Source organism: Euleptes europaea, chromosome 1, assembly GCF_029931775.1.
Source record: "Euleptes europaea isolate rEulEur1 chromosome 1, rEulEur1.hap1, whole genome shotgun sequence".
Lineage (NCBI taxonomy): Eukaryota > Metazoa > Chordata > Lepidosauria > Squamata > Sphaerodactylidae > Euleptes > Euleptes europaea.
Window position 1 is genome coordinate 160,410,268 of NC_079312.1, and position 22,687 is coordinate 160,432,954.

The 22,687-nt window shown below is 45.7% G+C and overlaps 1 protein-coding gene across 1 annotated transcript in view; it reads left to right on the plus strand.

Annotated features, from left to right (window-relative positions):
- Positions 1 to 22,687, plus strand: part of LOC130477155 (keratin, type II cytoskeletal 4-like) — a 40,424-nt gene that overhangs the window by 13,180 nt on the left and 4,557 nt on the right. The window contains exons 8-14 of the mRNA XM_056849218.1: positions 8,660 to 8,980; positions 9,985 to 10,196; positions 14,128 to 14,188; positions 16,603 to 16,698; positions 19,679 to 19,846; positions 20,753 to 20,878; positions 22,130 to 22,350. Of these exons, the coding sequence (XP_056705196.1) occupies positions 8,660 to 8,980; positions 9,985 to 10,196; positions 14,128 to 14,188; positions 16,603 to 16,698; positions 19,679 to 19,846; positions 20,753 to 20,878; positions 22,130 to 22,350 (1,205 nt within the window). The remainder of the gene's footprint in view (positions 1 to 8,659; positions 8,981 to 9,984; positions 10,197 to 14,127; positions 14,189 to 16,602; positions 16,699 to 19,678; positions 19,847 to 20,752; positions 20,879 to 22,129; positions 22,351 to 22,687) is intronic.

Sequence of the window (22,687 nt, forward strand, 5' to 3'; positions counted from 1 at the left end):
ATGCGCAGGGCACCTGGCACACAATGATGATCACCAATCTTCCCAGCTGTCCTCTCCCCACAGCAGCTGTTTCAGACCTTGGGAAAGTGTATTCCAGGGATTACAGGTCTCACATGGGGTTGCCAACCTCCGGGTACTAGCTGGAGATCGCCCACTATTACAACTGATCTCCAGCCAATAGAGATCAGTTCACCTGGAGAAAATGGGTGCTTTGGCAATTGGACTCTATGGCATTGAAGTCCCTCCCTTCCCCAAACCCTGCCCTTCTCAGGCTCCACCCCAAAAATCTCCCACCAGTGGTGAAGATGAACATGGCAACCCTAGTCTCACATAGAGAAACAGTCACATGGTTCAAGAAGCTGCAGGGTATAGTGTTCAGTTCAAAGTGAGTTTAATGAAGTTGTAGTGGCTTGTATCACTGAAGGAATTGGCTATCACTGAAGAACAAAGCAATATTGGGATGGGGAAAAGCATGGGATACTACTGTTTGCTTGAAAATTCTTTGTTCCAACAATCTAATCCCACACCTGGTGTTGTGCTATGGCTTGTTCTTACATATTCTACAGTTCTCTGAAATAAATATCCATTCTAATTTATGTACTGGTTTCCTTTCTGCATATAGGTATAATTGCTAGGTTGTGTTAAGTGTATTTTTCACAGGATGGCCGTGAACAAATCACCCCAAAAGAGTCATCAGAATATAAGAATGAGCCCCACGGGATAAATCCAAGGGTTCACCTAAATCAGCATTCTGTAGCCAGCTGGATGCTGCCAACAACATGTCTTGTAAGATCACCATTCAGTTAATGCTCTTCCAATGGACAGATGACAATGGGCCGTTTCACAAGAAATACGAGATACAACAAACAAGCACACACAACAACAACAACAACAACAACAACAACAACAACAACAAAGTGAAGCAGGAATATGAGGGAATAACTAGAATATGCCTTGGCTAGCGCCATCTAGTGGTGAAGGAGAAGTACACACCCTAGAAGTGCCATATTACATATTACATATCTTTGAACTGGAATTTATTTTCTCTTTTTCAGCATTACAAAGTTATGGATTTTTTTTATTATTTAGGGATTTTCTGGGGTGGGGGACAATGTAAAAATATTGGATTGGATCTAGGGTTGCCAGCCTCTAGGTGGTGGCTGGTGATCTCCCGCTATTACAACTAATCTCCAGCCAATAGAGATCAGCTCACCTGGAGAAGATGGACGCTTTGGCAATTGGACTCTACGGCATTGAAGTCCCTTCCCAAACCCCACCCTCCTCAGGCTCCACCCCAAAAATCTTCTGCCAGTGGTGTAGGGGGACCTGGATACCCTAATTGGATCCCATGGATCTGTTCCTCTGGGGTTGTCAGCCCAGTGTTGGCAAATAGGAGGAGACTGGAGTGCGGAGACCTGGTGAAACAAGGTCACGGGACACTGTGATATCACTTCCAGCTGCATTACCACAAGTGATGTCACTGTGAGATGTGACCCTCTGGGATTTCCCTGAAACTCTATGGTAAAAACATAGAGATCAGAGAAATTCATAGAACGTTGTGCAAGATGATGATGTCACTCCTGCCAGGAGTGGGAAATCTGGCCCCCATGGGCACAGCAACACCTCACTGGCAGGAGATTTTTGGGGCGGAGCCTGAGGAGGGTGGGATTTGGTGAGGGATTTCAATGCCAAAGAGACAAATTGCCAAAGCAGCCTTTTTCTCCAGGCAAACTGATCTCTATTGGCTGGAGATCAGTTGTAATAGCACGAGATCTCCAGCCACCACCTGGAGGATGGCAACCTTACACTGGGGGAAGGCTCTGCCATTAAAAGATCCTCAAGATACAGGAGGTATGTGAAGGGGTCATGACTCAGTAGTAGAGCATAGGCATGCAGAATATCCCAGATCCAATCCCTGGCATCCTTGCTTAAAAGGATCAGATAGTAGGTGTTGTGAAACAACTCATACCCTAGAAAGTTACTGCCAGTCAGTAGACAATCCTGCTGATAGATAGGGTTGCCAACCTCCAGGTACTGGCTGGAGATCTCCTGCTATTACAACTGATCTCCAGCTGATCGAGATCAATTCACCTGGAGAAAATGGCCACTTTGGCAATCGGACTCTATGGAATTGAAGTCCCTCCCCACCCCAAACCCCACCCTTCTCAGGCTCTACCCCAAAAACCTCCGACCGGTGGCGAAGAGGGACCTGGAAACCCTGCTGATAGACCAAAGCAGCTTCCTGTGTTCACATGCAGGAAAGAAGCCCTATTCTTTGGGGAGGGGCCATGGTTAGTGTTGCCAACCTCCAGGTGGCATCTGAAGATATCCTGCTATTACAATTGATCTCCAGTTGACCAAGATCAGTCTCCCTGGAGAAAATGGCTGCTTCGGAGGGTAAACTCTATGGCATTATACCCTGCTGAGTTCCCTCCCCTCCCCAAACACCACCCCCAGGCTCTATCCCCAAAATCTCCAGGTATTTCCTGACACAGAGCGGACAACCCTAGCCGTGGCTCAGTGGTAGAGCATTTGCTTGGCATGTAGAAGATCACAGATCCAATCCCTGGCATCTCCAGGTAAAAGCATCATGGAGTAGGTGATGTGAAAGATCTCAGACCCTGGAGACCTGCTGCCAGTCAGAGTAGACAACACTGACTTTGATAGACAAGAGTCTGACTCAGTAGAAGGCACCTACCTGAGTTCCTGTTGCTAGTATTAGTTTGGTTTGCTGTGGTAAGCACAGGTTAACTTAGGGTGGGGCACTGTGCCCCCAAAGAACTGGATTGTGCCTCTTAAAAAAAAAAAAACCCAACAACAACAGTGACAACACACCTATCTCTTGAAGCTGAATTTCTAATCCAAAATTGGAAAATGAAGCTGCAGCAAAGAGTTGGGCTGCAACTCAACATTGCTGGGGAGGGCGGGCTATAAATTTGAAAAATTTGAAAAATAAAATAAAAACTGCAAAATATACACCTTGGGATAGAGGAGGTCAAGTTCATGTTTGAATTTGAGTTATCTGCTCCAAAATTGCCCCCCCTTTCTTCTGAGGAATAACTGTATTGGTTCTTGTAGGTTATCCGGGCCGTGTAACCGTGGTCTAGGTATTTTCTTTCCTGACGTTTCGCCAGCAGCTGTGGCGAAACGTCAGGAAAGAAAACATCAGGAAAGAAAATACCAAGACCAATACCAAGACCACGGTTACACAGCCCGGGTAACCTACAAGAACCAATGAACTCTGATCGTGAAAGCCTTCGACAATAATAACTGTATTATTTGTATGTTTTTGGGAGAAACAGAATAAGTTGAGAAATCTTTTTCTCAATGTTCTAAAAAGTATCTGGGGCAGCATTTATGAAAGGTGGCTTTCTTATGAAGCATCCTTCCAGTGTAGATTGATGCCTGATGCACATGAGCTATGATAGACAATTCTCAGCTTTTATAGCCTTTGCTAACTGGTTTTTGCTCACGAACCTGTTGGATAGGATGCTACTGCTAAGATTAACATCTGATGCATCAATAGGTTTTGGAGGAGGGATGTTTGCTTCTGGCTATCCCATAGTGGGAAATGCTGGCTTGAAAGAAAAAGAAGAAATTGAAATTGAAAAGTGAATCCACAACTTTTATGTATCTGTGTGCATGGTGCTGTGTTCCATTTCTGGCATCAAAGAAACATGTGCATCTGGTTCCACAGGTTGAGATGCCCAACAGCTGTGGCAGCATCTCTAAGATGGGTTCCAGGGCTGGTTATACTTTATTTTGTGTGCAGGAACAGGTGATAGACACCAGAGGTACCTGACAATTATACAGGGCTGTCATTCTGCCTTTCTTCTGGATATACTGTATTTTTCCGTGTATACAACACTCCCATGTATAAGATGACACCTATTTTTTAACCCAAAATTAAGAAATCAGGGGTCGTCTTATACATGGGGGCGTACGGAAAAATACCGGCAGGGAAGACAGCGGGGACCATCAGAAGGCCGGTCGCTGGCTGGCCAGGGTGACCGGGCTCTTCCCTGCTGCTCTCTTCCCCACCCATCAGCTGACAGGCGAGGAAGAGACTGGGGACTCTCAGAAGGCCGGTCACCCGCCAGGCAGGGCAACCGGGCTCTTCCTGCTGGCTCTCTTCCCCACCCGTCATGTGACAGGCGGGGAAAAGAGCAGCGACCTTTCTTCCATGTGTATGACAACCCCTAATTTTTTCTAATTTTTTAAAATATTTTATTGGGTTTTTGGGTAATACATAAAGAAAGGGAAAAGGGGGTAAGAAACAATAGTCTTCTTAGTGGTAAAGTTAAGAAAATAAAATTCATTCTTGGTAATTTGTTCATTTTGATTACCGCAATTCTTCCAAGCCATTATATTTGAAGTCTGTTCCATCTTTCAAAGTCATCTTCTATATTTTTCCAGAGTTCTTTATGATTTAAATCGAACAGTGTATCCGGCCCTGTAGGTATTTTTATGCCCAAATATTTCAAGCTTTTCTTTGGGGTAGCACATTGGAAAATATTTTGAATTTCTTCTTTTTCTTCTGGCATCAAATTGAACGTTATTAGATTCGTTTTTTGCTTGTTTAGTTTATATCCAGCAAAGTAATTAAAGGTGTCGGTTTGGTAGAAGATTCTCTCTGCTGACTTCTTAGGATGTTGACAGATTAGAACTACGTCATCTGCATAACTTCTGATTATATATTCCTGATCTTCGAATTTTAATCCTTGGATTTCTGGATCCATTCTAATTTTATTTGCCAAGACTTCCATCACAAGGTTGAATAATAGAGGTGACAAAGGACAGCCTTGTCTTGTGTCTTTTTCAATATCAAAATGTGTCATGAACATTCCATTTATGAGCAATCTGGCTTTTTGTGTAGAATAAATTGCATCTACTGCATACAGGAACTTTTCTCCACAGTTCAATTGCTTCATCGTATTCTTAAAAAAGGACCATGACACATTGCCAAATGCTTTCTCTGCATCAAAGAATAACATCACAGTTTTCTTTTCGTTGGTTTTGGTATGATGTATAGCTGCTAAAACCACTCTTAAATTGTCCTTTAGTTGTCTTTTAGGCATAAATCCCGTTTGATCAGGATGTATTATTTTCGAGATATGTCTTTTCAGTCTTTCTGTGAGTATCGCCGCCAGTAATTGGTAATCCACATTTAATAAGGAAATCGGTCTATAAGCTCTTGGGGGTGTTCTCATTGATCTTTAGTTATTAGTGAAATGTGTGCTTCTTTCCATGACTCTGGTAATTTGCTTTCTTGTAACACTTCATTAAATGTTTTCTGTAAATATGGAATCAAAATGTGTTCCATTAATTTGTAATGGTTAGCTGAAAGTCCGTCTGGGCCTGGTGCTTTATCTGGTTTCAATCTTCTAATGGCATCTGAAATCTCTTGAGTAGTAATAGTCTGGTTTAATGAGTGTCGGTCTTCATCTGAAAACTTATTTAAACATGCTGATTGTAAATACATATCTAGGCCAATTTGTTCTGTGTCATTATTCTGATACAACTTTTGGTAATAGTCCATGATATCTTCTTTGTTCGTCATCTGAGCCAAAATCCTTCTTTTCTCCAATTCTTTCTTTAATATGTTTGATAAGAGTCTTCTGGGTTTATTTGACTGTTCAAAATATTTCTGTTTAGCAAATTTTAATTTTTTCTGCAATTCCTCTACTTCAAGTCTAGCAATTTTATGCTTTGTCTCTTGAATCTTTGCCAATGTTTGTTTTTTGCCTGATTTCTTGTGGTCTTCCTCTAATTGCTGTAGTTGTAAATATAATTGATCTAGTTGTTGCTTTTGATCTTTTTTATTTTGGATGTTTATAGCTATCAATCTTCCTCTCACATAGGCTTTACTTGCATTCCAAACTGAATTCACTTCCACATCGGGTGTTGAGTTTTGAACAAAGAATTCTTTGATTTCTTCTTAGCATTGTTTAGTTTTTTTCTAATTTTTTAAAAGAAAAAAACATCTTATACACAGAAAAATTCGGTAAGTACTCCTTTGCTGGCATTACAAAGAAGTAGTCTGGGTAGAGCAGAGTTAAGATAGCGAAGTCCTTAATATTCTTGAAGGGTTTCCCATTTTAAGAAAAGCATAGAACTCCAGGTGGTGGTCAGGGATGAGGGAAAACTAGAAAGAGACCGTCCCATCCCCAACTCCAACATACATTTCACACTATCGGGGCCACAGTATCATAAAATATCAGTGGAGGATAGTGGTTTGAATATTGGACTGAGAACTGGGAGGCCCAGGCTAAAGCTTTTGCTTGGTCAATGAAGATGGCTGGGTGAATTGGACCAGTCTTTCCTCCTAACATACTTCAGAGGGTGGTTGTGGGGGATTAACAAAGAGAGGAAAATCATGTATGCCACCCTGAATCCCTTAGAAAAGCTAGGGTTAAAATAAAATAAAATATAGAGATCCCACAAGCAGAGAAACAGAAGAGTAATGCCTCTGTAATTTTGCTCACAGTAAAACTCAAAGTGAGTTTGAGGGTGCCTACTTTGGGGAAACTTGCCCAGTTTCTTGAGTTGCAATGAAACTAACAACATTTTCAGGGGGCAGGGCAGGAGGTCACACGTTGCCTCTTACAGAACAAATGGATTCGGTTGAAGGCAGAGGTGGTAAGGAAAGGATAACTCCCTCTCTGAACTCAAGAAGAAAGCCTGCTTGGCCCTAAACCTGGTAAACAGTCAGAACTTGAGGGTGAAGAAAGCCCACCCACCAAGTCATCGGATATGACCATTATCTTGAACACACGAAGCTGCCTTATACTGAATCAGACCCTTGGTCCATCAAAGTCAGTATTGTCTATTCAGACCGGCAGCAGCTCTCCAGGGTCTCAGGCTGAGGTCTTTCACATCACCTACTTGCCTAGTCACTTTAACTAGAGAGGCTGGGGACTGAACCTAGGATCTTCTGCATGCCAAGCAGATGCTTACCACTGAGCCACGGCCCTTCCCCAAAACACAGTGTGAACACATGAGCTGCCTTATACTGAATCAGACGGTTGATCCATTGAAGTCAGTACTGTCTACACAGACCGGCAGCAGCTCTCCAGCGTCTCAGGTAGAGGTCTTTCACATCACCTACTTGCCATCCCTTTAACTGGAGATGCCTGGGATTGAACCTGGGACCTTCTGCATGCCAAGCAGATGCTGTACCACTGAGCCATGGCCCCTCCCCTCAGCTTGGATGCAAGTACCTTGACATCTCATAGCCTAATCCCTGTCCATTGATGGAGTTACTTCCATCAATGAGAGCTTTGGAGCAGTGTCCAAAACAACTCTAACAGCACCAAGAGATATGCATGCACAGCATCACTTCCTATTCAAGTAAACAGAAAAACCTGGATAGGCAGGCGTTCTATACATGTGCATGAATTTCTGGATGGGAGCACCTGTCTGTAACTGTATTGGTCCCAATGATTTAGTGGAGCAGGGGGAAATATGTCATTAAATTATAATTATATGTTACCGTGGGCAATTGTCAGCCCATTCTTGAGCCAGAGTGCCAAATGGGCTTAGGAGGCAACCAGCTCCTAATGCCAGTGTCCGTGCCACTTGCACAATGTAAACTGGCATGGACACCAGCATAGTGCCACTTGCGGCAGCGCCCCAGGACTACTGCAGCAGCATGACCCTTGGACGCTGGATCAGCCTCCCGCCGGCATCCTGCTGGTGCAAGTGCTCGGGCCGGCGTCCTGGGAGGCATTCCCGGGGCGTTGCGGGGGGTGGGGCTGCCAGTAGGCAGCCTCCTAACCCTTTTCAGCCCAGGAACGCCCCCTTCAGAAACAGCGGTGCTGTGCCAGCTTTTTGTTGGTGCAACATCACTGTTTTCAATGGGGCTATTTTCCCCATTTTTGAAATTTTGTTTTTAAAAGGCTTTTTTTTGCCTTGCAGTGGCCAGGGAACCACTTTGGAGGTGGCGCGGCGGCGCCTCGGCCATGCCGTACCCAGCTGCTGCAGGATTCAAGAATGGGCTATAAGACTATTATAATTGAGAGATGGCTACATGTAAAGAAGCAATCAAGTAAAGTATAAGCTTTGTCACATTGTGCTGAACATCCATAATTCTCAAACAGGGAATTCAAATGGTGCACTCATTTGAACTAAGTTGCTAGTCACGTAATATTGGAGTTCCAATTAGTATCAGCATTGCCCAATTTTTCTTTTCTTTTTTTGACATATAGGAAACTCTGGAATAAATTTGCTAAGCTATAATTACTTGAGTTAGAATTCTTCAAATGTATAATTTCAGCTCTGCCGGGTCTGCAAACGAAGCATTTTTTAAATAAATCCATTCCCATTTCATTGGGTTTTTAAATGTTTACTTTGCAGTTTTGCAATGGTATTTATTGCTAGCAGGCAAAACCAAACCCCAAAGAAGACCTCGTGTTACCTTTTTGTCTGAAATAACCAAGCCCAGATATTGCAAAGGGATATAAATCAGAACCTCAGAGGTGTCATATCAGAGGGGACCCTTTCTTTTTCTTCTGCTTACAGCGGTATTATCTCACCTGGCTTTGCTATGAGCCGACAACTGTATGCCGCAAACTCCATCCATGGACGAAGACGTTTCTCTTCTGCTTCAGATATATGTGGTCTAAACAGATGTAGACCAAGGGCCCCTGCTGTATCTCAGCTTGGTGGGAGAAGCAGGGTTGGTGGCTATAGCACCAAGAGCCTCTCAAGCACGGGTGGAAGCAGAAGAATATCTAGTGGAAGCTGCTGGATCGGAGGTCAGAGGTATGGTGACATATATTACGGCAGTCCCAGGAACTACGTTGAGGTCCGAAATTATGCTGGCAGCTATCAAAATGACCTCTTCCATGGAGTCAGCATCAACGAGCACCTCTTAAAGCCGCTCTCTGTAGGAGTTGACCCCGAGATCCAGAAAATACGAATTCAGGAGCGGGAACAAATGAAGTCGCTCAACACCCAGTTTGCCTGCTTCATCGACAAGGTTAGAGCTTGAATGTTATGTTTTTCTTCTCTCCTACAAAGGGGCAGCAAAAACCTCAAAGGAGGGATGAGTGGATCTGCGCACCATTCTTCTCCTTCACTGTTTCAGACTGGGTCTCCTTTCTGTGGACCACTGTTCCTTAATTTTGGTTTAACTTGGACAGTGTCTACCATGAATTTTGAAACTGGGATAATCGTGAACAATATGATGCCAATTTCAGTTCCATTCATTCCTTGGTATCTTTTTCTCCTCCCCCCGCATTACTAATGTGGAAAGCTTTTGTACCACTTTAGAATGCAGGTGGGGTTATTGCATCACTTTATACTTCGGGACATTTAAAAAAACTCCCTGCACATTTTACCGTCCCGCTTTACTTCCACTATGGGGTGTAAGGTTGTGTAGACTGAGTTCCCAGGTGCTCTCTCATCTAGGCACTGACCAGACCATATCTGCCAGGGTAGACTGACCCTTTCACTATTTGGGAATGTTCCTGATGGGCGAATGCCCTGTAAGCACAGTGCTGCAGTACACTTAAGTGAATTTTAAGCCCCAAATCCAAAACATGGAAGTAAGTTGAAGACATTCTTTTTTGCTGTTAGGTACAGCTGACTTATGGCAACCCCATAGGGTTTACAAGGCAAGAGACATTCAGAGGTGGTTTGCCATTGCCATCTTCCACATCATGGCTCTAGTGTTCTTTGGAGGTGGCCCATCCAAATACTAACCAGGGCCGACCCTGCTTAGCTTCTCAGATCTGATGAGATTAGGCTAGCCTGGGGCTATCCAGGTCAGGGCTTGCAGACATTACTGGCTCTTATTTGATAAAACTAGGTTGCGAGTCCTATGGAAAAGGTTTGGCAGCACCTTGGAGTACAACTTTGTAAGACCGGTTGGTTGAGAACCCAACACTAGACATTGTGTGTGTGATGCATCTCTCCCCATCCCATCCCCGGTTATCGTGTCTATATTTTTTATTTTATTTTCTTCTTCTTCTTTGATTTCAGGTCCGAAACCTGGAGCAGAAGAACAAGATGCTGGTAACCAAATGGGATCTCCTGCAGGAGCAGATGCCCCCAGTTAAGAGAGATCTTGGACCTCTCTTTGAAAATTCCATCAGGGGCCTACGCAAGCAGCTGGATTCCTTGCTGAGCGAAAAGCGGCAGGCAGGACCACAGCTGCAGAATATTCAGCAGTGTGTGGAGGAGTTTAAATGCAAGTAAGCATTAACCAATAAGAGCCCCGTGGCGCAGAGTGGTCAGCTGCAGTACTGCAGTCAAAATCTCTGCTCGCGACCTGAGTTCGATCCTGACGGGAGTCAGTTTCAGGTAGCCGGCTCAAGGTTGACTCAGCTTTCCATCCTTTCGAGGTCGGTAAAATGAGTATCCAGCTTGCTGGGGGTAAAGGGAAGATGACTGGGGAAGGCACTGGCAAACCACCCCATAAAACTTTATCTGCCTGGTAAACGTCGGGATGTGACATCACCCTGTGGTCAGTAATGACCTGGTGCTTGCACAGAGGACTACCTTTACCCTAAGCATTAACCATGCTTGATGGCGACATTTCATTTTGCTTGTGGCTCTTCTCTGAAGCAGCAAATTCATTCAGTTTGAGTATTTAGAAGAACAGGCTGTTTAGGGTTGCCAAGTGCCCGGTGGTGGTGGGTAAACTACCGCCAATCCACCGGGCAGCCTGAAGACCAGCTGAGAGCCGGCGGGCACCCCGTGTACGTGCGCACGTGTGACGCGCCTACGTCAGTTCAGGGTTTACCCTGAAGTGATGTGGACGCTCTAGCAAATTCAGCCAAAACTCTATGGTCTCCATAGATGCGCCCACACGCCCCTGCACCGACGCACCTACATCACTTCCGGTTTAACCGGAAGTGATGTAGGTGCGTCGGTGCACGGGCGTGCGGGCGCACTGAGCCAGGCCCGTGCCTGCACTGCACACCCCAGAAAACCTCTCGCCAATCGAACAATGAGACCTGGTAAGCCTAAGGCTGTTGCACAGGTAAAAGAAGCACATACACACACACACACATACTTTGGGTTGCCATCTCCAGGTTGGGAAATACTTGGAGATTTTGGGGGTGAAGTCTGAGAAGGGCAGGGTTTGAGGAGGGGAGGGGAGAGGAGGGACTTCAATGAGGTATACTGTAATGCCATATCAAAGTGGCCACAACAAAGAAGGGCGGGCTTTGAGGAGGGGAGGGAGTTCAATGAGGTGCAATGCCATAGTGTAGCGGCCATACCAAAGTGGCCATTTTCTCCAAGTGAATTGATCTCTGTCGCCTGGAGATCAGTTGTAATAGCAGGAGATCTCCAGCCACCATCTGGAGGTTGGCAACCCTATGTGTAGTACATTTTTCTCTCACTTATCCTCCAGAAAAACTGAGGGTGGCTTATTCCCTCAACTTAATCCTCACAACAGTCCTCTGAGGGAGGTAGGGTTGCCAACCTCCAGGTACTGCAACGGAGTCTTCAGTACAAAAGTAGCAAGAAATCTTATTGGTGCTTACACATATGATATCAACAATACAAGAGTGAAAGATACATATAAGAACAGTCAAGTTATATACAGTATGTACAATCTAAATTGGGTGCAGTCTCAGTGCACCCTATTTAGATTGTACATACTGTATATAACTTTGACTGTTCTTATATGTATCTTTCACTCTTGTATTGCTGATGTCATATGTGTAAGCACCAATAAGATTTCTTGCTACTTTTGTACTGAAGACTCCGTTGTAGATTTTCTAACCATTGGTACTGGCACGGAGGTGCCTATTTTGTATTGTAACCTCCAGGTACTAGCTGGAGATCTCCAGCTATTACAACTGATCTCCAGCCGATAGAGATCAGTTCACCTGGAGAAAATGGCCGCTTTGGTAATTGGACTCTATGGCATTGAAGTCCCTCCCCTCCCCAAACCCCACCCTCCTCAGGCTCCACCTCAAAAACCTCCCACCAGTGGCAAAGAAGAAGAAGAGCTGATTTTTATTTGCCGACTTTCTCTACCACTTAAGGCAGACTCAAACCGGCTTGCAATCACCTTGCCTTCCCCTCCCTACAACAGACACCATGTGAGGTGAGTGAGGCTGGCAACCCTAGAGGTAGGTTACGTTAAGAGTGGCTGGCCCCAAATCACCCAGCGAATTCCCTGGTTGAGTGGAGATTTGAATAAGCAAACGGTTCCGGACTTACCCGGAGCCAGTTTTGGTGCCAGGGCGGGGGGTGAGAGCGGCCGAACAACCTTGCTCTCCCGGGCTCGGCCCCGGGGTCCCGCCTGATTGGCGGGGGTGCCAATTGCTCCCGGCCAATCGGGTGGAGCCGGGAGGCTGTTGCTTCGCCCCTCCCTACTGCTGTGCATATTGCCCAGCGGCCCTTGCCCGGTGCCTCAGTCTGTCTCCGGCTTTGGACCACCCTCCCTCCCTAAGGGCTATAGGTGTGAATGCTATGCTATAGTCGTCACAACTCAGGCGGTTTACGCATGGGGATGGATGGATTTTGATGGGGGGAAGCGGCCTGCGTGCCCCTTCCTCCAACTGGGGGACCCCAATAAGGGGTTTTGGGGGAGGCCAAGGGTGTTGAGTTGCCGCATAGGGGGCGGCAGGTTTGACCTCTACCTGAGTGACGGGGGAACACCAAGTGGCACAAGCCCTGGCGTATCCCACATACCGTCATCCTCTGCTACTCCCAGCGGGACCGCTGGGAGTTCAGTTCTCAGCAGGCCGGCTGATGCCCCCATCCAGCCTTCCCATGCTTCGCCAATGCGTTAAGAGCAATGTTGCCATTAATCTTAGTTGTGGCCATGTTTTTCCAATACAAAAAATGTTTTCCAATAAAAAATACCGTTCTTTGTTAATAAAATTGTTATATGTTTAGTAAAGATGAGTAGTAGCTTACTTTATCTCAGTCCTCAGCCCAATAGCCCTCGGACAGCAAGGTTCTTCACAGTCTAGCTACTGCCCCACGCTGGCTGTCATGAAAACCGGCTCGTCCACATTCAGCCTACCTCCTGTGGTACATGGGAATAATAAATGTATAATTGCAGCATAATTATATACTGCATACCTACAGTTATTAAGTATAATAATTACAGTCAATCTGGAAATGCTTCAGACTGCAGGTGGGGGATGGGGTGCACAGGGCCCGCAGAGAGAGCCTTCCGGGCAGGAGTTCATGCCAAGGGGCTACCTCGCAACAGCAACACACACACTGTGTTTATGTGTGAATTAAAAGACGTTGCAGATCCATCTGCAGGACTGTGCAGCCTTGGGGAAAAAATGAAGAGAAGGAGGAGAAGGAGTAAGTATAAATTTGTTTCCAGGCCCAGAAAATCTTATTGGCAGTCATGGAAATGCTCAAGGCTTTCTCGCTTGTTGTAAAACTGCTGGGCTGCAATCCAGAGGCCAACATTTATTTTATTTGGATATTTACACCCAGCATTTCTCCCCAATGGGTAGGGTTGCCAGCTCCATATTGGGAAATACCTGAAGATTTTGGGGGTGGAGCCAGAGGAGGGTGGGGTTTGGGGAGGGACTTCAATGCCATAGAGTCCAATTGCTAAAGTGGCCATTTTCCCCAGGGGAACTGATCTCTATTGGCTGGAGATCAGTTGTAATAGCAGGAGATTGCCAACTTTAACCACGCTGGTGACACGTTAACCACGCTGGTGAATTGATAAAGTAAAAGTAGCGTTACCCACTTTTAAACTGGCCCCTGTTGCTGGCCCTAATTATCAGGTGATGTTGCTTAAATTTATGCCATGAAAGACTTCAATTGCCCATTGCCAATTGTTAAACCTCTATAAATGACATTCAGTCGACATTTCCTCCCTGTCTAGTTGGCGACATTAAAGGGAAATTCCTTCCTTTCTCAGTCTTCTGTTTGCTCCCCTTCCATGCCAGCTGCTGAGCAAGATTCCACATGGATAGAATGACACTGCCCCAAGCAATCCACTCTGTGCATGTGCACCTTTGAAGTAAAGTAGGATCCCACAGGTTGTTGGATACAGAGCTGCACAGTCATTATCATGTACTGCCTGGTTAATAGTGTAATATCGAAATATCCAGGGATGCGTGTACCTCCTGATCTGGGTTCAGGCTGCTCATTCATTGCATATCCTCTTTCTCCACCGTATCCAAATAGGTATGAAGAGGTAATCAACCGGCGTGTGGCAGCAGAGAATGACTTTGTTTTGCTTAAGAAGGTGAGACATTCAGGTTGCTGAAGGGTGATTTGTGTTGGCATCTCATAAAAGGGAGTGCGGGAGTATAATTATTATTAAAAGAGGGAGTCAACGGTTATGTCAAAACGAACATTTGCGTTCATTTAGGAGCATAGCGTGCAACCTCTTTTCTGTTCGCATTGTGCAAACACTTGCTTTATCCCCTAACTTAAAAGATTCACCCGCCCTTAGTTGCAGTCACAAATGAATGAAAACTTCGGCTTCTTTCACAAGCATGCTTGAAATGGTTAGGGGAGGTGAATGCAACCCTTTAACCTCTTTCTTTGTGCCACAGCAAGTGAGGATGACTAAACTTTGTTCAGTAATCCTGATTATGTGCTCTCTTTCTCTCTCCGTCTCTCTCTCTCACATATTCAAGCATAGGTTCAGGGATCATAGTGATACTGCTGAATTTGGGAAGTAAGTAGGGTTGCCAACCTCCAGGTACTAGCTGGAGATATCCCCCTATAACGTCTGATTTGTAGGCAACAGTTCCCCTGGAGAAAATGGCCACTTTGGCAATTGGACTCTATGACATTTGTCCCTCCTCTCTCCAAACCCTGCCCTTCTCACACTCCACCCCCAAAATCTCCAGGTATTGCCCAACCTGGAGCTGGCAACCTTACAAATGAGGCATACAGACTTGTTTCACTTCAAAAATTTTGATCTAATTCTCATCTGAGCCCAAACCTCCCAGAGGGTTGCCTGGTCCCTCTTTGCTACTGGCAGGAGGTTTTTGGGGTGGAGCCTGAGGAGGGCGGGGTTTGGAGAGGGAAAACCTGAGGACACACAACTGAAGCCCCCCCTCAAACCAGGGAGAGAGAGACTCCAGGGGGCACACACACCCCAGACAGAATGGGCGAAAGCCCCCTTTGGCTTCCCCCCCACCCACAGAAACTGCTCCCTCCCCACACACACACAGACTCTGCTTCCCCCCCCCACACACACACAGGAGAAAAAATATAGATTAAAGCCCCAAAAGGGGTCTTACTGTGGATGTCTTCTGTTCCATCAGGAGGGACTTGGAGGACTGGGTAATCCAATATGGTTCCATTTAAGCACGGGAGGTTTTGCCTTGGATTTGCCGCTGTCGAGATGCACACAGGATTGGCTGATCCCATTCATCCCAATAGGGAAAAGGGGGGCATATCTCAGCCCCCGCTAATCCAATCTTTACAAAACTTGGGGGCTGTACCCCCAAAAATGCGCCCCCTGCAGCCACGGAATGGCTCGAATGTGTGCTGTAAATGGAATAAAAATGCACATTAAGGGGAGACCCCTTTCAGGGGCCATATCTCAGCCCCCGCTGATCCAATCTTTACAAAACTTGGGGATTCTTGCAAGAAGGCTCCTCTGAAGCTACGCTGAAAGTTTGGGGGTTGTACCCTCCAAAATATGCCCCCTGCAGCCACGGAAAGGAGAGAATGTGCACAAGCACCCCCCCCCCACGGGGATTTCTCTCTCACACAAACAGATACTCTTTCTTTCTCTGCCCGGGCCATGCAGTAGCTGGGCTCATGCACTCAATCGCGACTGATTGGCCAGAAGAAGACCCAGTTGGCCACTGATTGGCCGGGGGCAAATGCTGCTTACTCACTGATGGTTATACTGCTGCACCGAACCCCGAATTTGCCGAATTTATTCACTGAACACCCCAAACTCGCTGAATTCGCTCCCCGTTTTCCCGCCTTTTTTGAGTTCGGTTCCATCCGAACTAAAAACCGCCGAATCAGGGGAAATTCGGCTGTCTTTCGGTTCGGGATGAACCGAATCGACAACCCTACTCTATGGCATTATATACCACTGAGGTCCGTCCCTTCCCCAAGCCCTACCCTTCTCAGGCTCCATCCCCCAAATCTCCAGGAATTTCCCACACTAGAGTTTGCAACCCTAATTTTACATTAATACTGGATACTACTTCATGAGGATGGGATTAATAGTTTTAGAGCCAAGCAGTTTTTCCGCTGGTGAAAAAGGGAGGAAGTGGTCTCCTTTGACCTCCAGAAAGTTATAGAAACTGGATGGACCAATGCAATGTGGATCAGGGGCTGTAATAAGGAGGGGAATTGGCCAAGCACCTAGTTGGCCACTGTGTGAACAGACTGATGGATTTGATGGGCCTTGGTTTGATCTAGCATAGCTTTTCTTCTATTCTTCTGTTCTTAAGATTGAGCAAGAAATCTGACCCATATTGTTTTAAACAGCTGTTTATAAACTAAACAACTCCAAGGAAATTATATATATTATTTGATAAATAAATTCAAATACAGGTTAAAAAGCCATTTTCCCAAAGCCACAGTTCACAAAACAGGGGCTCAGACCAATGAATATTACAAATGCGTTTGATTCAGCGTTTGAACAAAAATAATTTGCAATGTCCTATTTTCTTCTTCCAGGATGTAGACTGTTCATTCATGAATAAGAGGGAGCTGGAGGCACGAGTGGCAGCCCTGAAAATGGAGATTGAAACCCTGAGGTGCATTTATGAGGAGGTAAAGATTTGTCTCATTGCTCTCCCAAGGAAATAATCCCTGTTAGCGTATCTTGAAGGGCTGCACAAAGATCACCTCACCATGTGGGCTATATTTAGGGTTGCCAGGTCCCTCTTTGCCACTGGCAGATTTTTGGGGCGGAGCCTGAGGAGGGCGGGGTTTGGGAAAGGGAGGGACTTCAATGCCATAGAGTCCAATTGCCAAAGTGGCCATTTTCTCCAGGGAAACTGATCTCAATCGGCTGGAGATGAGTTGTAAAAGCAGGAGATCTCCAGCTAGGACCTGGAGGTTGGTATCCCTATCTATATTCATTTAAAATATATCCTATCTCTCAGTAAAATATTCGTGAGGTAGCTTACAAAAAACTGAAACCACAAATCAGCATAATAAAATCATCAAAATATGATTTTTTTAAAAACGGCCCGCAACTAATAAATATACAGCCTGAGACCCCAAACCATCAAATGATAGTACACAAAGAATTAATTTCCTTTAAAATAATTTATCTATTACAATTTTTGTCCCAAGAAGCTCAAAGCAATATGTATGGTTCTCCCTTTCCCCACTGTACCCTCACAACCTTGTGAGGTAGGTTACATTAAAAGACAATAACTGGCTAGATAATGTAGCTAGCTTCCTGGCAGAGCGGAGATTTGAATCCAGATTGTATTCCAACATTCTGACCACTACACTACACTGCCTTTGAACTTATCTAACATATATTCAGACAAACAGCCGAGGTCATGGCCAGGACTGAGTGCATTGAAAGATGACCTACAAACATCCACACAAATTTCTCTGACAAATTATTATGAGACTTTGTATAAATTATGTTCAACAAACGTGCATGATTTCCCTTCCTTGGCAAAATGCGTTCTGACATTATTATTTGGGATCTCTTTGTTTCTGTTTCTGTGAGTCGTGAGAAGGGGCAACAGCGCTGATACCAGCATCATTTCTTTAAAAGAGGGATGTGCCGGGCCTCAAAGCCATCTGCAAACACCACTCTCTGATTTTCCAGATCCCTGATCTCTAGGCAATCCCAATACTTATTGGTGAGAGAAATGCATTCTGCACTTGCTGAGGGGCAGTTTCATTTATTTACATTTCTCGTGTTCTACTATGGGGCCCCTACACTGAGACGAGAGGCAATGTCCTGGCGCAAATTAAGCCCCGTTGAAGCCCTTTCTTTCTTCTGACCTACAGGATGTCTTATTATGAATATAGTGATTGTTTTGTTTTTGTTTTTTAATTTTTTTATTGTTTTCTTCATTTTAACATATACATCATCATCATCATCATCTATTACTAAAAGTTAATACAATAACTAACTATTAATCCTAGTGTTTTAATCTTAAAATTACTTCCCCCCTCCCTTTCATCTAAAAATAAATTGTATGTACTTTTGCTAACAGAATTAATCCTTATATTATTTAATTAATATATAAGTATCTTATCTTGGTAAAAGTGTATTAGTTAAATACCTTAATATAATCATAATAGAAAGTATATATAAAGGATTAAATCAAAGAATATCCTTTAATTGAACCCATTACAAATTGATTTTCACAATAACTTCTCCACGCCTCCCATTCCCCCCAAAATTGTTTGTTATCAGTCTGATTTATCAGAGCTGTAAGTTTTGCCATTTTTGTCAATTCTAGCATCTTATTTAGCCAGTCTTTTTCGGTCGGTTGTAGTGATTGTAATTTAACAAAATATGCTTATAAGTAGGGTTGCCAAGTGCTAGGTGGTGGCGGGATAACCCCCGCTAATCCCCCTGGCTGCCCGCCGACCAACTGAGGGTCGGCGGGCAAAGCATGCACGTGCGCCTGCCCAAGGCAATATGACACTTCCAGTTGTAAACCGGAAGTGCCGCATTGCAAGGGGCCGTTTACCACTCAGACTCCCAGTTTGAGTGGTAAAGGGCCCATTGCGATGCAGCACTTCCGGGTGTAAATGCATCGCTAGGGGCCTTTTACCACTCACCCTGGGAGTCTGAGTGGTAAACAGCCTCTTGCGATGCGTTTTACACCCGGAAGTGCAGCATCGCAATGGGCCTTTTACCACTCAAACTCCCAGTTTGAGTGGTAAAGGCCTTCACCTCCATTTGAAAAACCTCCCGCCAGAGCAGAGGACCAACCTGGTAAGCCTACTTATAAGGAATATGGAGGGTGGTACTTTTTAGAGGATCCATGCTGTCTAGCAATCAGTGGGAGAGCGAAGGGGTGGATATGGAGGGTATACCCAGAAGTGATGTCTCTCTGCCAACAGGGGGCTCTAGAACTCACCCCAAACTCGGGGGTGAATCCTAGAGCTCTGCACTGGTGCGGTGACTTCACTTCTGGTTATTCGCTGGAAGTGAGATGGTGCTACCGAATTCCCCAGCCATTTTCCTCCCACCGCCCCACCAAGTGGCAGCAGGTAGAAGCCTGGAGGTGACCCAACTCTCCCTAGCTGGAAGAGAGGAGCTGCTGGCAATAGGAGTTGCCATTAAGGGATGCTAGAAGAATGTTATGTTTGCTTTGCATGCAAATTATTAGTTTTCATTTGATGTGTCCTCCTATGAGTGAAGCCCTAACTTATCACATGAAGTCAAAAGTACAATGCCAAACAAACTTACAAGCAGGAGTGGGGACAGCTGAATACTATGGACACAATGCAGTTGCACACGGATCTCTAGTCCGCAACCAGCCAGAAGGGCTAGAAATTTGCTTTTAGTTCGAACCCTTGTTTGAACGGAACAGAACCGTAGTTTGTGATTAGCCCCAAATGATGGTTGCTTCTGAAAGCACAAAGCTTTAATTTTTGAGCCGTGTGCAAAGGAAAGAGGCAGGAGGGAACAGAGTGGGACCATGCAAGCCAGAGGATCGGCCATCTATCTTCCTATAATGACAATCCATGTTTATTTTTTAATTATGTGTGTATTGTGCTAGTAAGAAGGACTCACCTGCTTACTAAGATCTCCTTCAAACTGTAGGAACTCTCATTCCTTGATCAGTGGATTCAGTGTGCAACGTCAGTCGTCGTAGAGATGGACAATAGCCGAGGTCTAGATATGAACTACATCCTTCAAAATGTCGACTCCTGGTATCAAAGCATTGTGCAGGGGAGCAAGGAAGAAGTGAATGCTTTATACCGAAGCAGAGTGAGTCATCACAGAGATGTCGTGTGTTCAGTAGGGCTCATATACGGTTGCCAGGTCCCCTCTGGCAACCGAGGGGGGGATGAGGGGGGGACTTACCAGCTGAGGAGGGAGGCTGGCGCTGACACACTGATGTAACTTCCAAAAGTGATGTCATCATGTCAGCAACATCAAGGGAGACACTCTGGTATTTGGACAAAAACTCTATAGTAGAAGCTGTTTTCACCACAGAGTTTTGCCCAAATACCAGAGCGTCTCCCTCAACATCACCAACATGATGACATCAATTCCGGAAGTGACATCAATTCCAGAAGTGACATCATTGTGCTGGCATTGTCGAGGTTTAGGCATAATTTTAAGCCTGGTGAGACCTCTGCCAGGCAGCTGGATGGCGCCAAGGGTAGGGGGCCAAAAGCAGCAACAGCATTCTCCTGTCCTCCATTTTATCCTCACAACGACTTTTTGAGGTAGGTTAGGCTGAGAGTGTGTGACTGGCCCAAGGTCACCCAGCAAGGTTCCATGGCACGAGTGGGGAATCAAACCCGGGTCTCCCAGATACTAGTACAAAACTCTTAACCACCACACTGCACTGGCAATAATAATAATAATAATAATAATAATAATAATAATAATAATAATAATAATAATAATGGTTGCTGGTTGACAGCTCCAGGTTGGGAAATACCTGGAGATTTTGGGGGCTGAACCTGAAGAAGGTAGGGTTTGGAGAGGGGAGTGAGTCCAATGCCTTAGAGTCCAATTGCCAAAGCAGCCATTTTCTCCAGGTGAACTGATCTCTATTGGCTGGAGATCAGTTGTAATAGCAGGAGATCTCCAGCTAGTACCTGGAGGTTGGCTACCCTAATACTACTAATAATAATTGGTCTCCCCCTTCTTATGAGCATTTAGTTTCAGGAACTTCAGAACCGCAGACATCAAATTAACGATGATCTGAAGAAGAACAAACGTGAAGTTGCGGAACTGAGCCGGATAACGCAGAGACTGCTCTGTGACCTGGAAAAAGTCAAGAAGCAGGTGAAGAGAGGCAAAACTCCTCAGCATTACTCAGTACATTGGGAGGGGGTGTGTTGTGATGGTCTTGTACCGTTAGCAACATAGCATCTGTAGTGCCTGCTACATTCTGGGAAATGTAGCTCTTTGAATGTGCTATGGATGCGATCTATCCCAACAACTAGGGATAAGGAAGAGAAAAGGAGAACAGAAGAAGAATGGAGGGTTGCTGATAGAATTTCCCCTCCCCTCAACTGCTTTCTACCATCACCACTAACTTCCCATCAGGAAGATAGTTGCGGAGATGGTGTAGCACAGAAGAAGGGAATTGTGGGGGCAGAACCTAGAATCCTGTGGTGCCCTGATGTCATCCTCAGGTATACCGTGATGTTCCAAGTTCTCTGAAAGTTAGAGTAAAATTAGATTTGCATTACAGAGCTCCTAACAGCCCATTCCTGAAATGATGGTGTGCGGAGTCGGCGGGGAAGAGGCGCACCGGCACCTCCTCCTAAACCAATGCACATACACCGTAAAACAAAAAAAGCCATTTCGGGGCTTTTTTTTTGTTTTACCAGGGCTAAAAGCCCCATTGAAAACAGCGAGGCTGTGCCTGTTCAAAAGCAGGTGCAGCACCGCTGTTCCTGGCGCCAGCATAACTGGCCGAACCGGGATAGGAAGCCGCCTGACCGGCGGCTCCTGTCCCCAGCCCACTACCAGAACGCCCCCCTGCACCGGCATGGCCTATCTACGCCGTGGCCTGCGCCACGGAGAGGCCGCACCAGTGGAGGGGCAAGGTGCGGTCCCGTGGCTCTCGGCCACCAGCAGGACTGGCCTCGCCGCCAGCGTAAGTGCGTGTAATCACGGTTTTACCTGCACTTATGCTGGCGGTGGGGTCATGCCGCTTCCTAAGAGGTTTCGGCCCCCCCTTTCAGGAATGGGCTGTAAGTCATCTACTTGCTTTGGCAACAGGTGTACACACAAACAGAATACACAAGACTTGGCATATTCCTATTCCCTGTTCCCCTCTAGTTAAAATTGGGTCGCTAGCAGCCACAGTCCCTTCATAATTAGTGCTGAAATTAATTAGAAGCAGGGAGAAAGCACAAATTCTCACATAGGGATGCAGAAACATTCTCACACTCAGACGGCTCCGATTTTGCGTTGGCGCCTCGCCATCTCAAGCATCATTTGAATTTGCTCCTGAGAGAATAGAGGAATGGACTACCAGTTTTGATGAGCCAGCGCTTGTTTTGGTTTCTCTTCATCCACTGGCAGGTCGCTTGTTTTCAGTCGGCCGTTTTTGACACCGAGCACCGTGGCGATTGCACTCTGAAGGATGCCCAGGAGAAACGGGATGAACTCCACAGTGCCCTGCATAAATCCAAGGATGAGCTGGCAGGCATGCTGCGGAACTACCAGGAGCTTCTCAATGACAAGCTGGCTCTAGATATCGAAATAGCTACGTACAAGTCATTGCTGGAGGGAGAGGAAAGCAGGTATCAATCGTCTACTTTTAAAGGTTCCTACTCAGAGCCAAACTAGACGTTACTTCTTTTTTTAACACATTCTGCCAGGGGGACTTGCAGCTATACTTCAGGTAGTGGCATGGGGGGAAATAGCAGCTCCTGCCTCCCCCTGTGCTTTGCTGTGAAATGACTAGGGGGCTGTGGGGGCAGGCCTTATTCACCCCGATGGGAAGCTGCACATGCAACTTGGTGTAGTGGTTAAGAGCGACGGACTCTAATCTGGTGAACCATGTTTGTTTCCCCCCTCCTCCACATGAAGCCTGCTGGGTGACCTTGGGCCAGTCACAGTTCTCTCAGAACTGTCTCA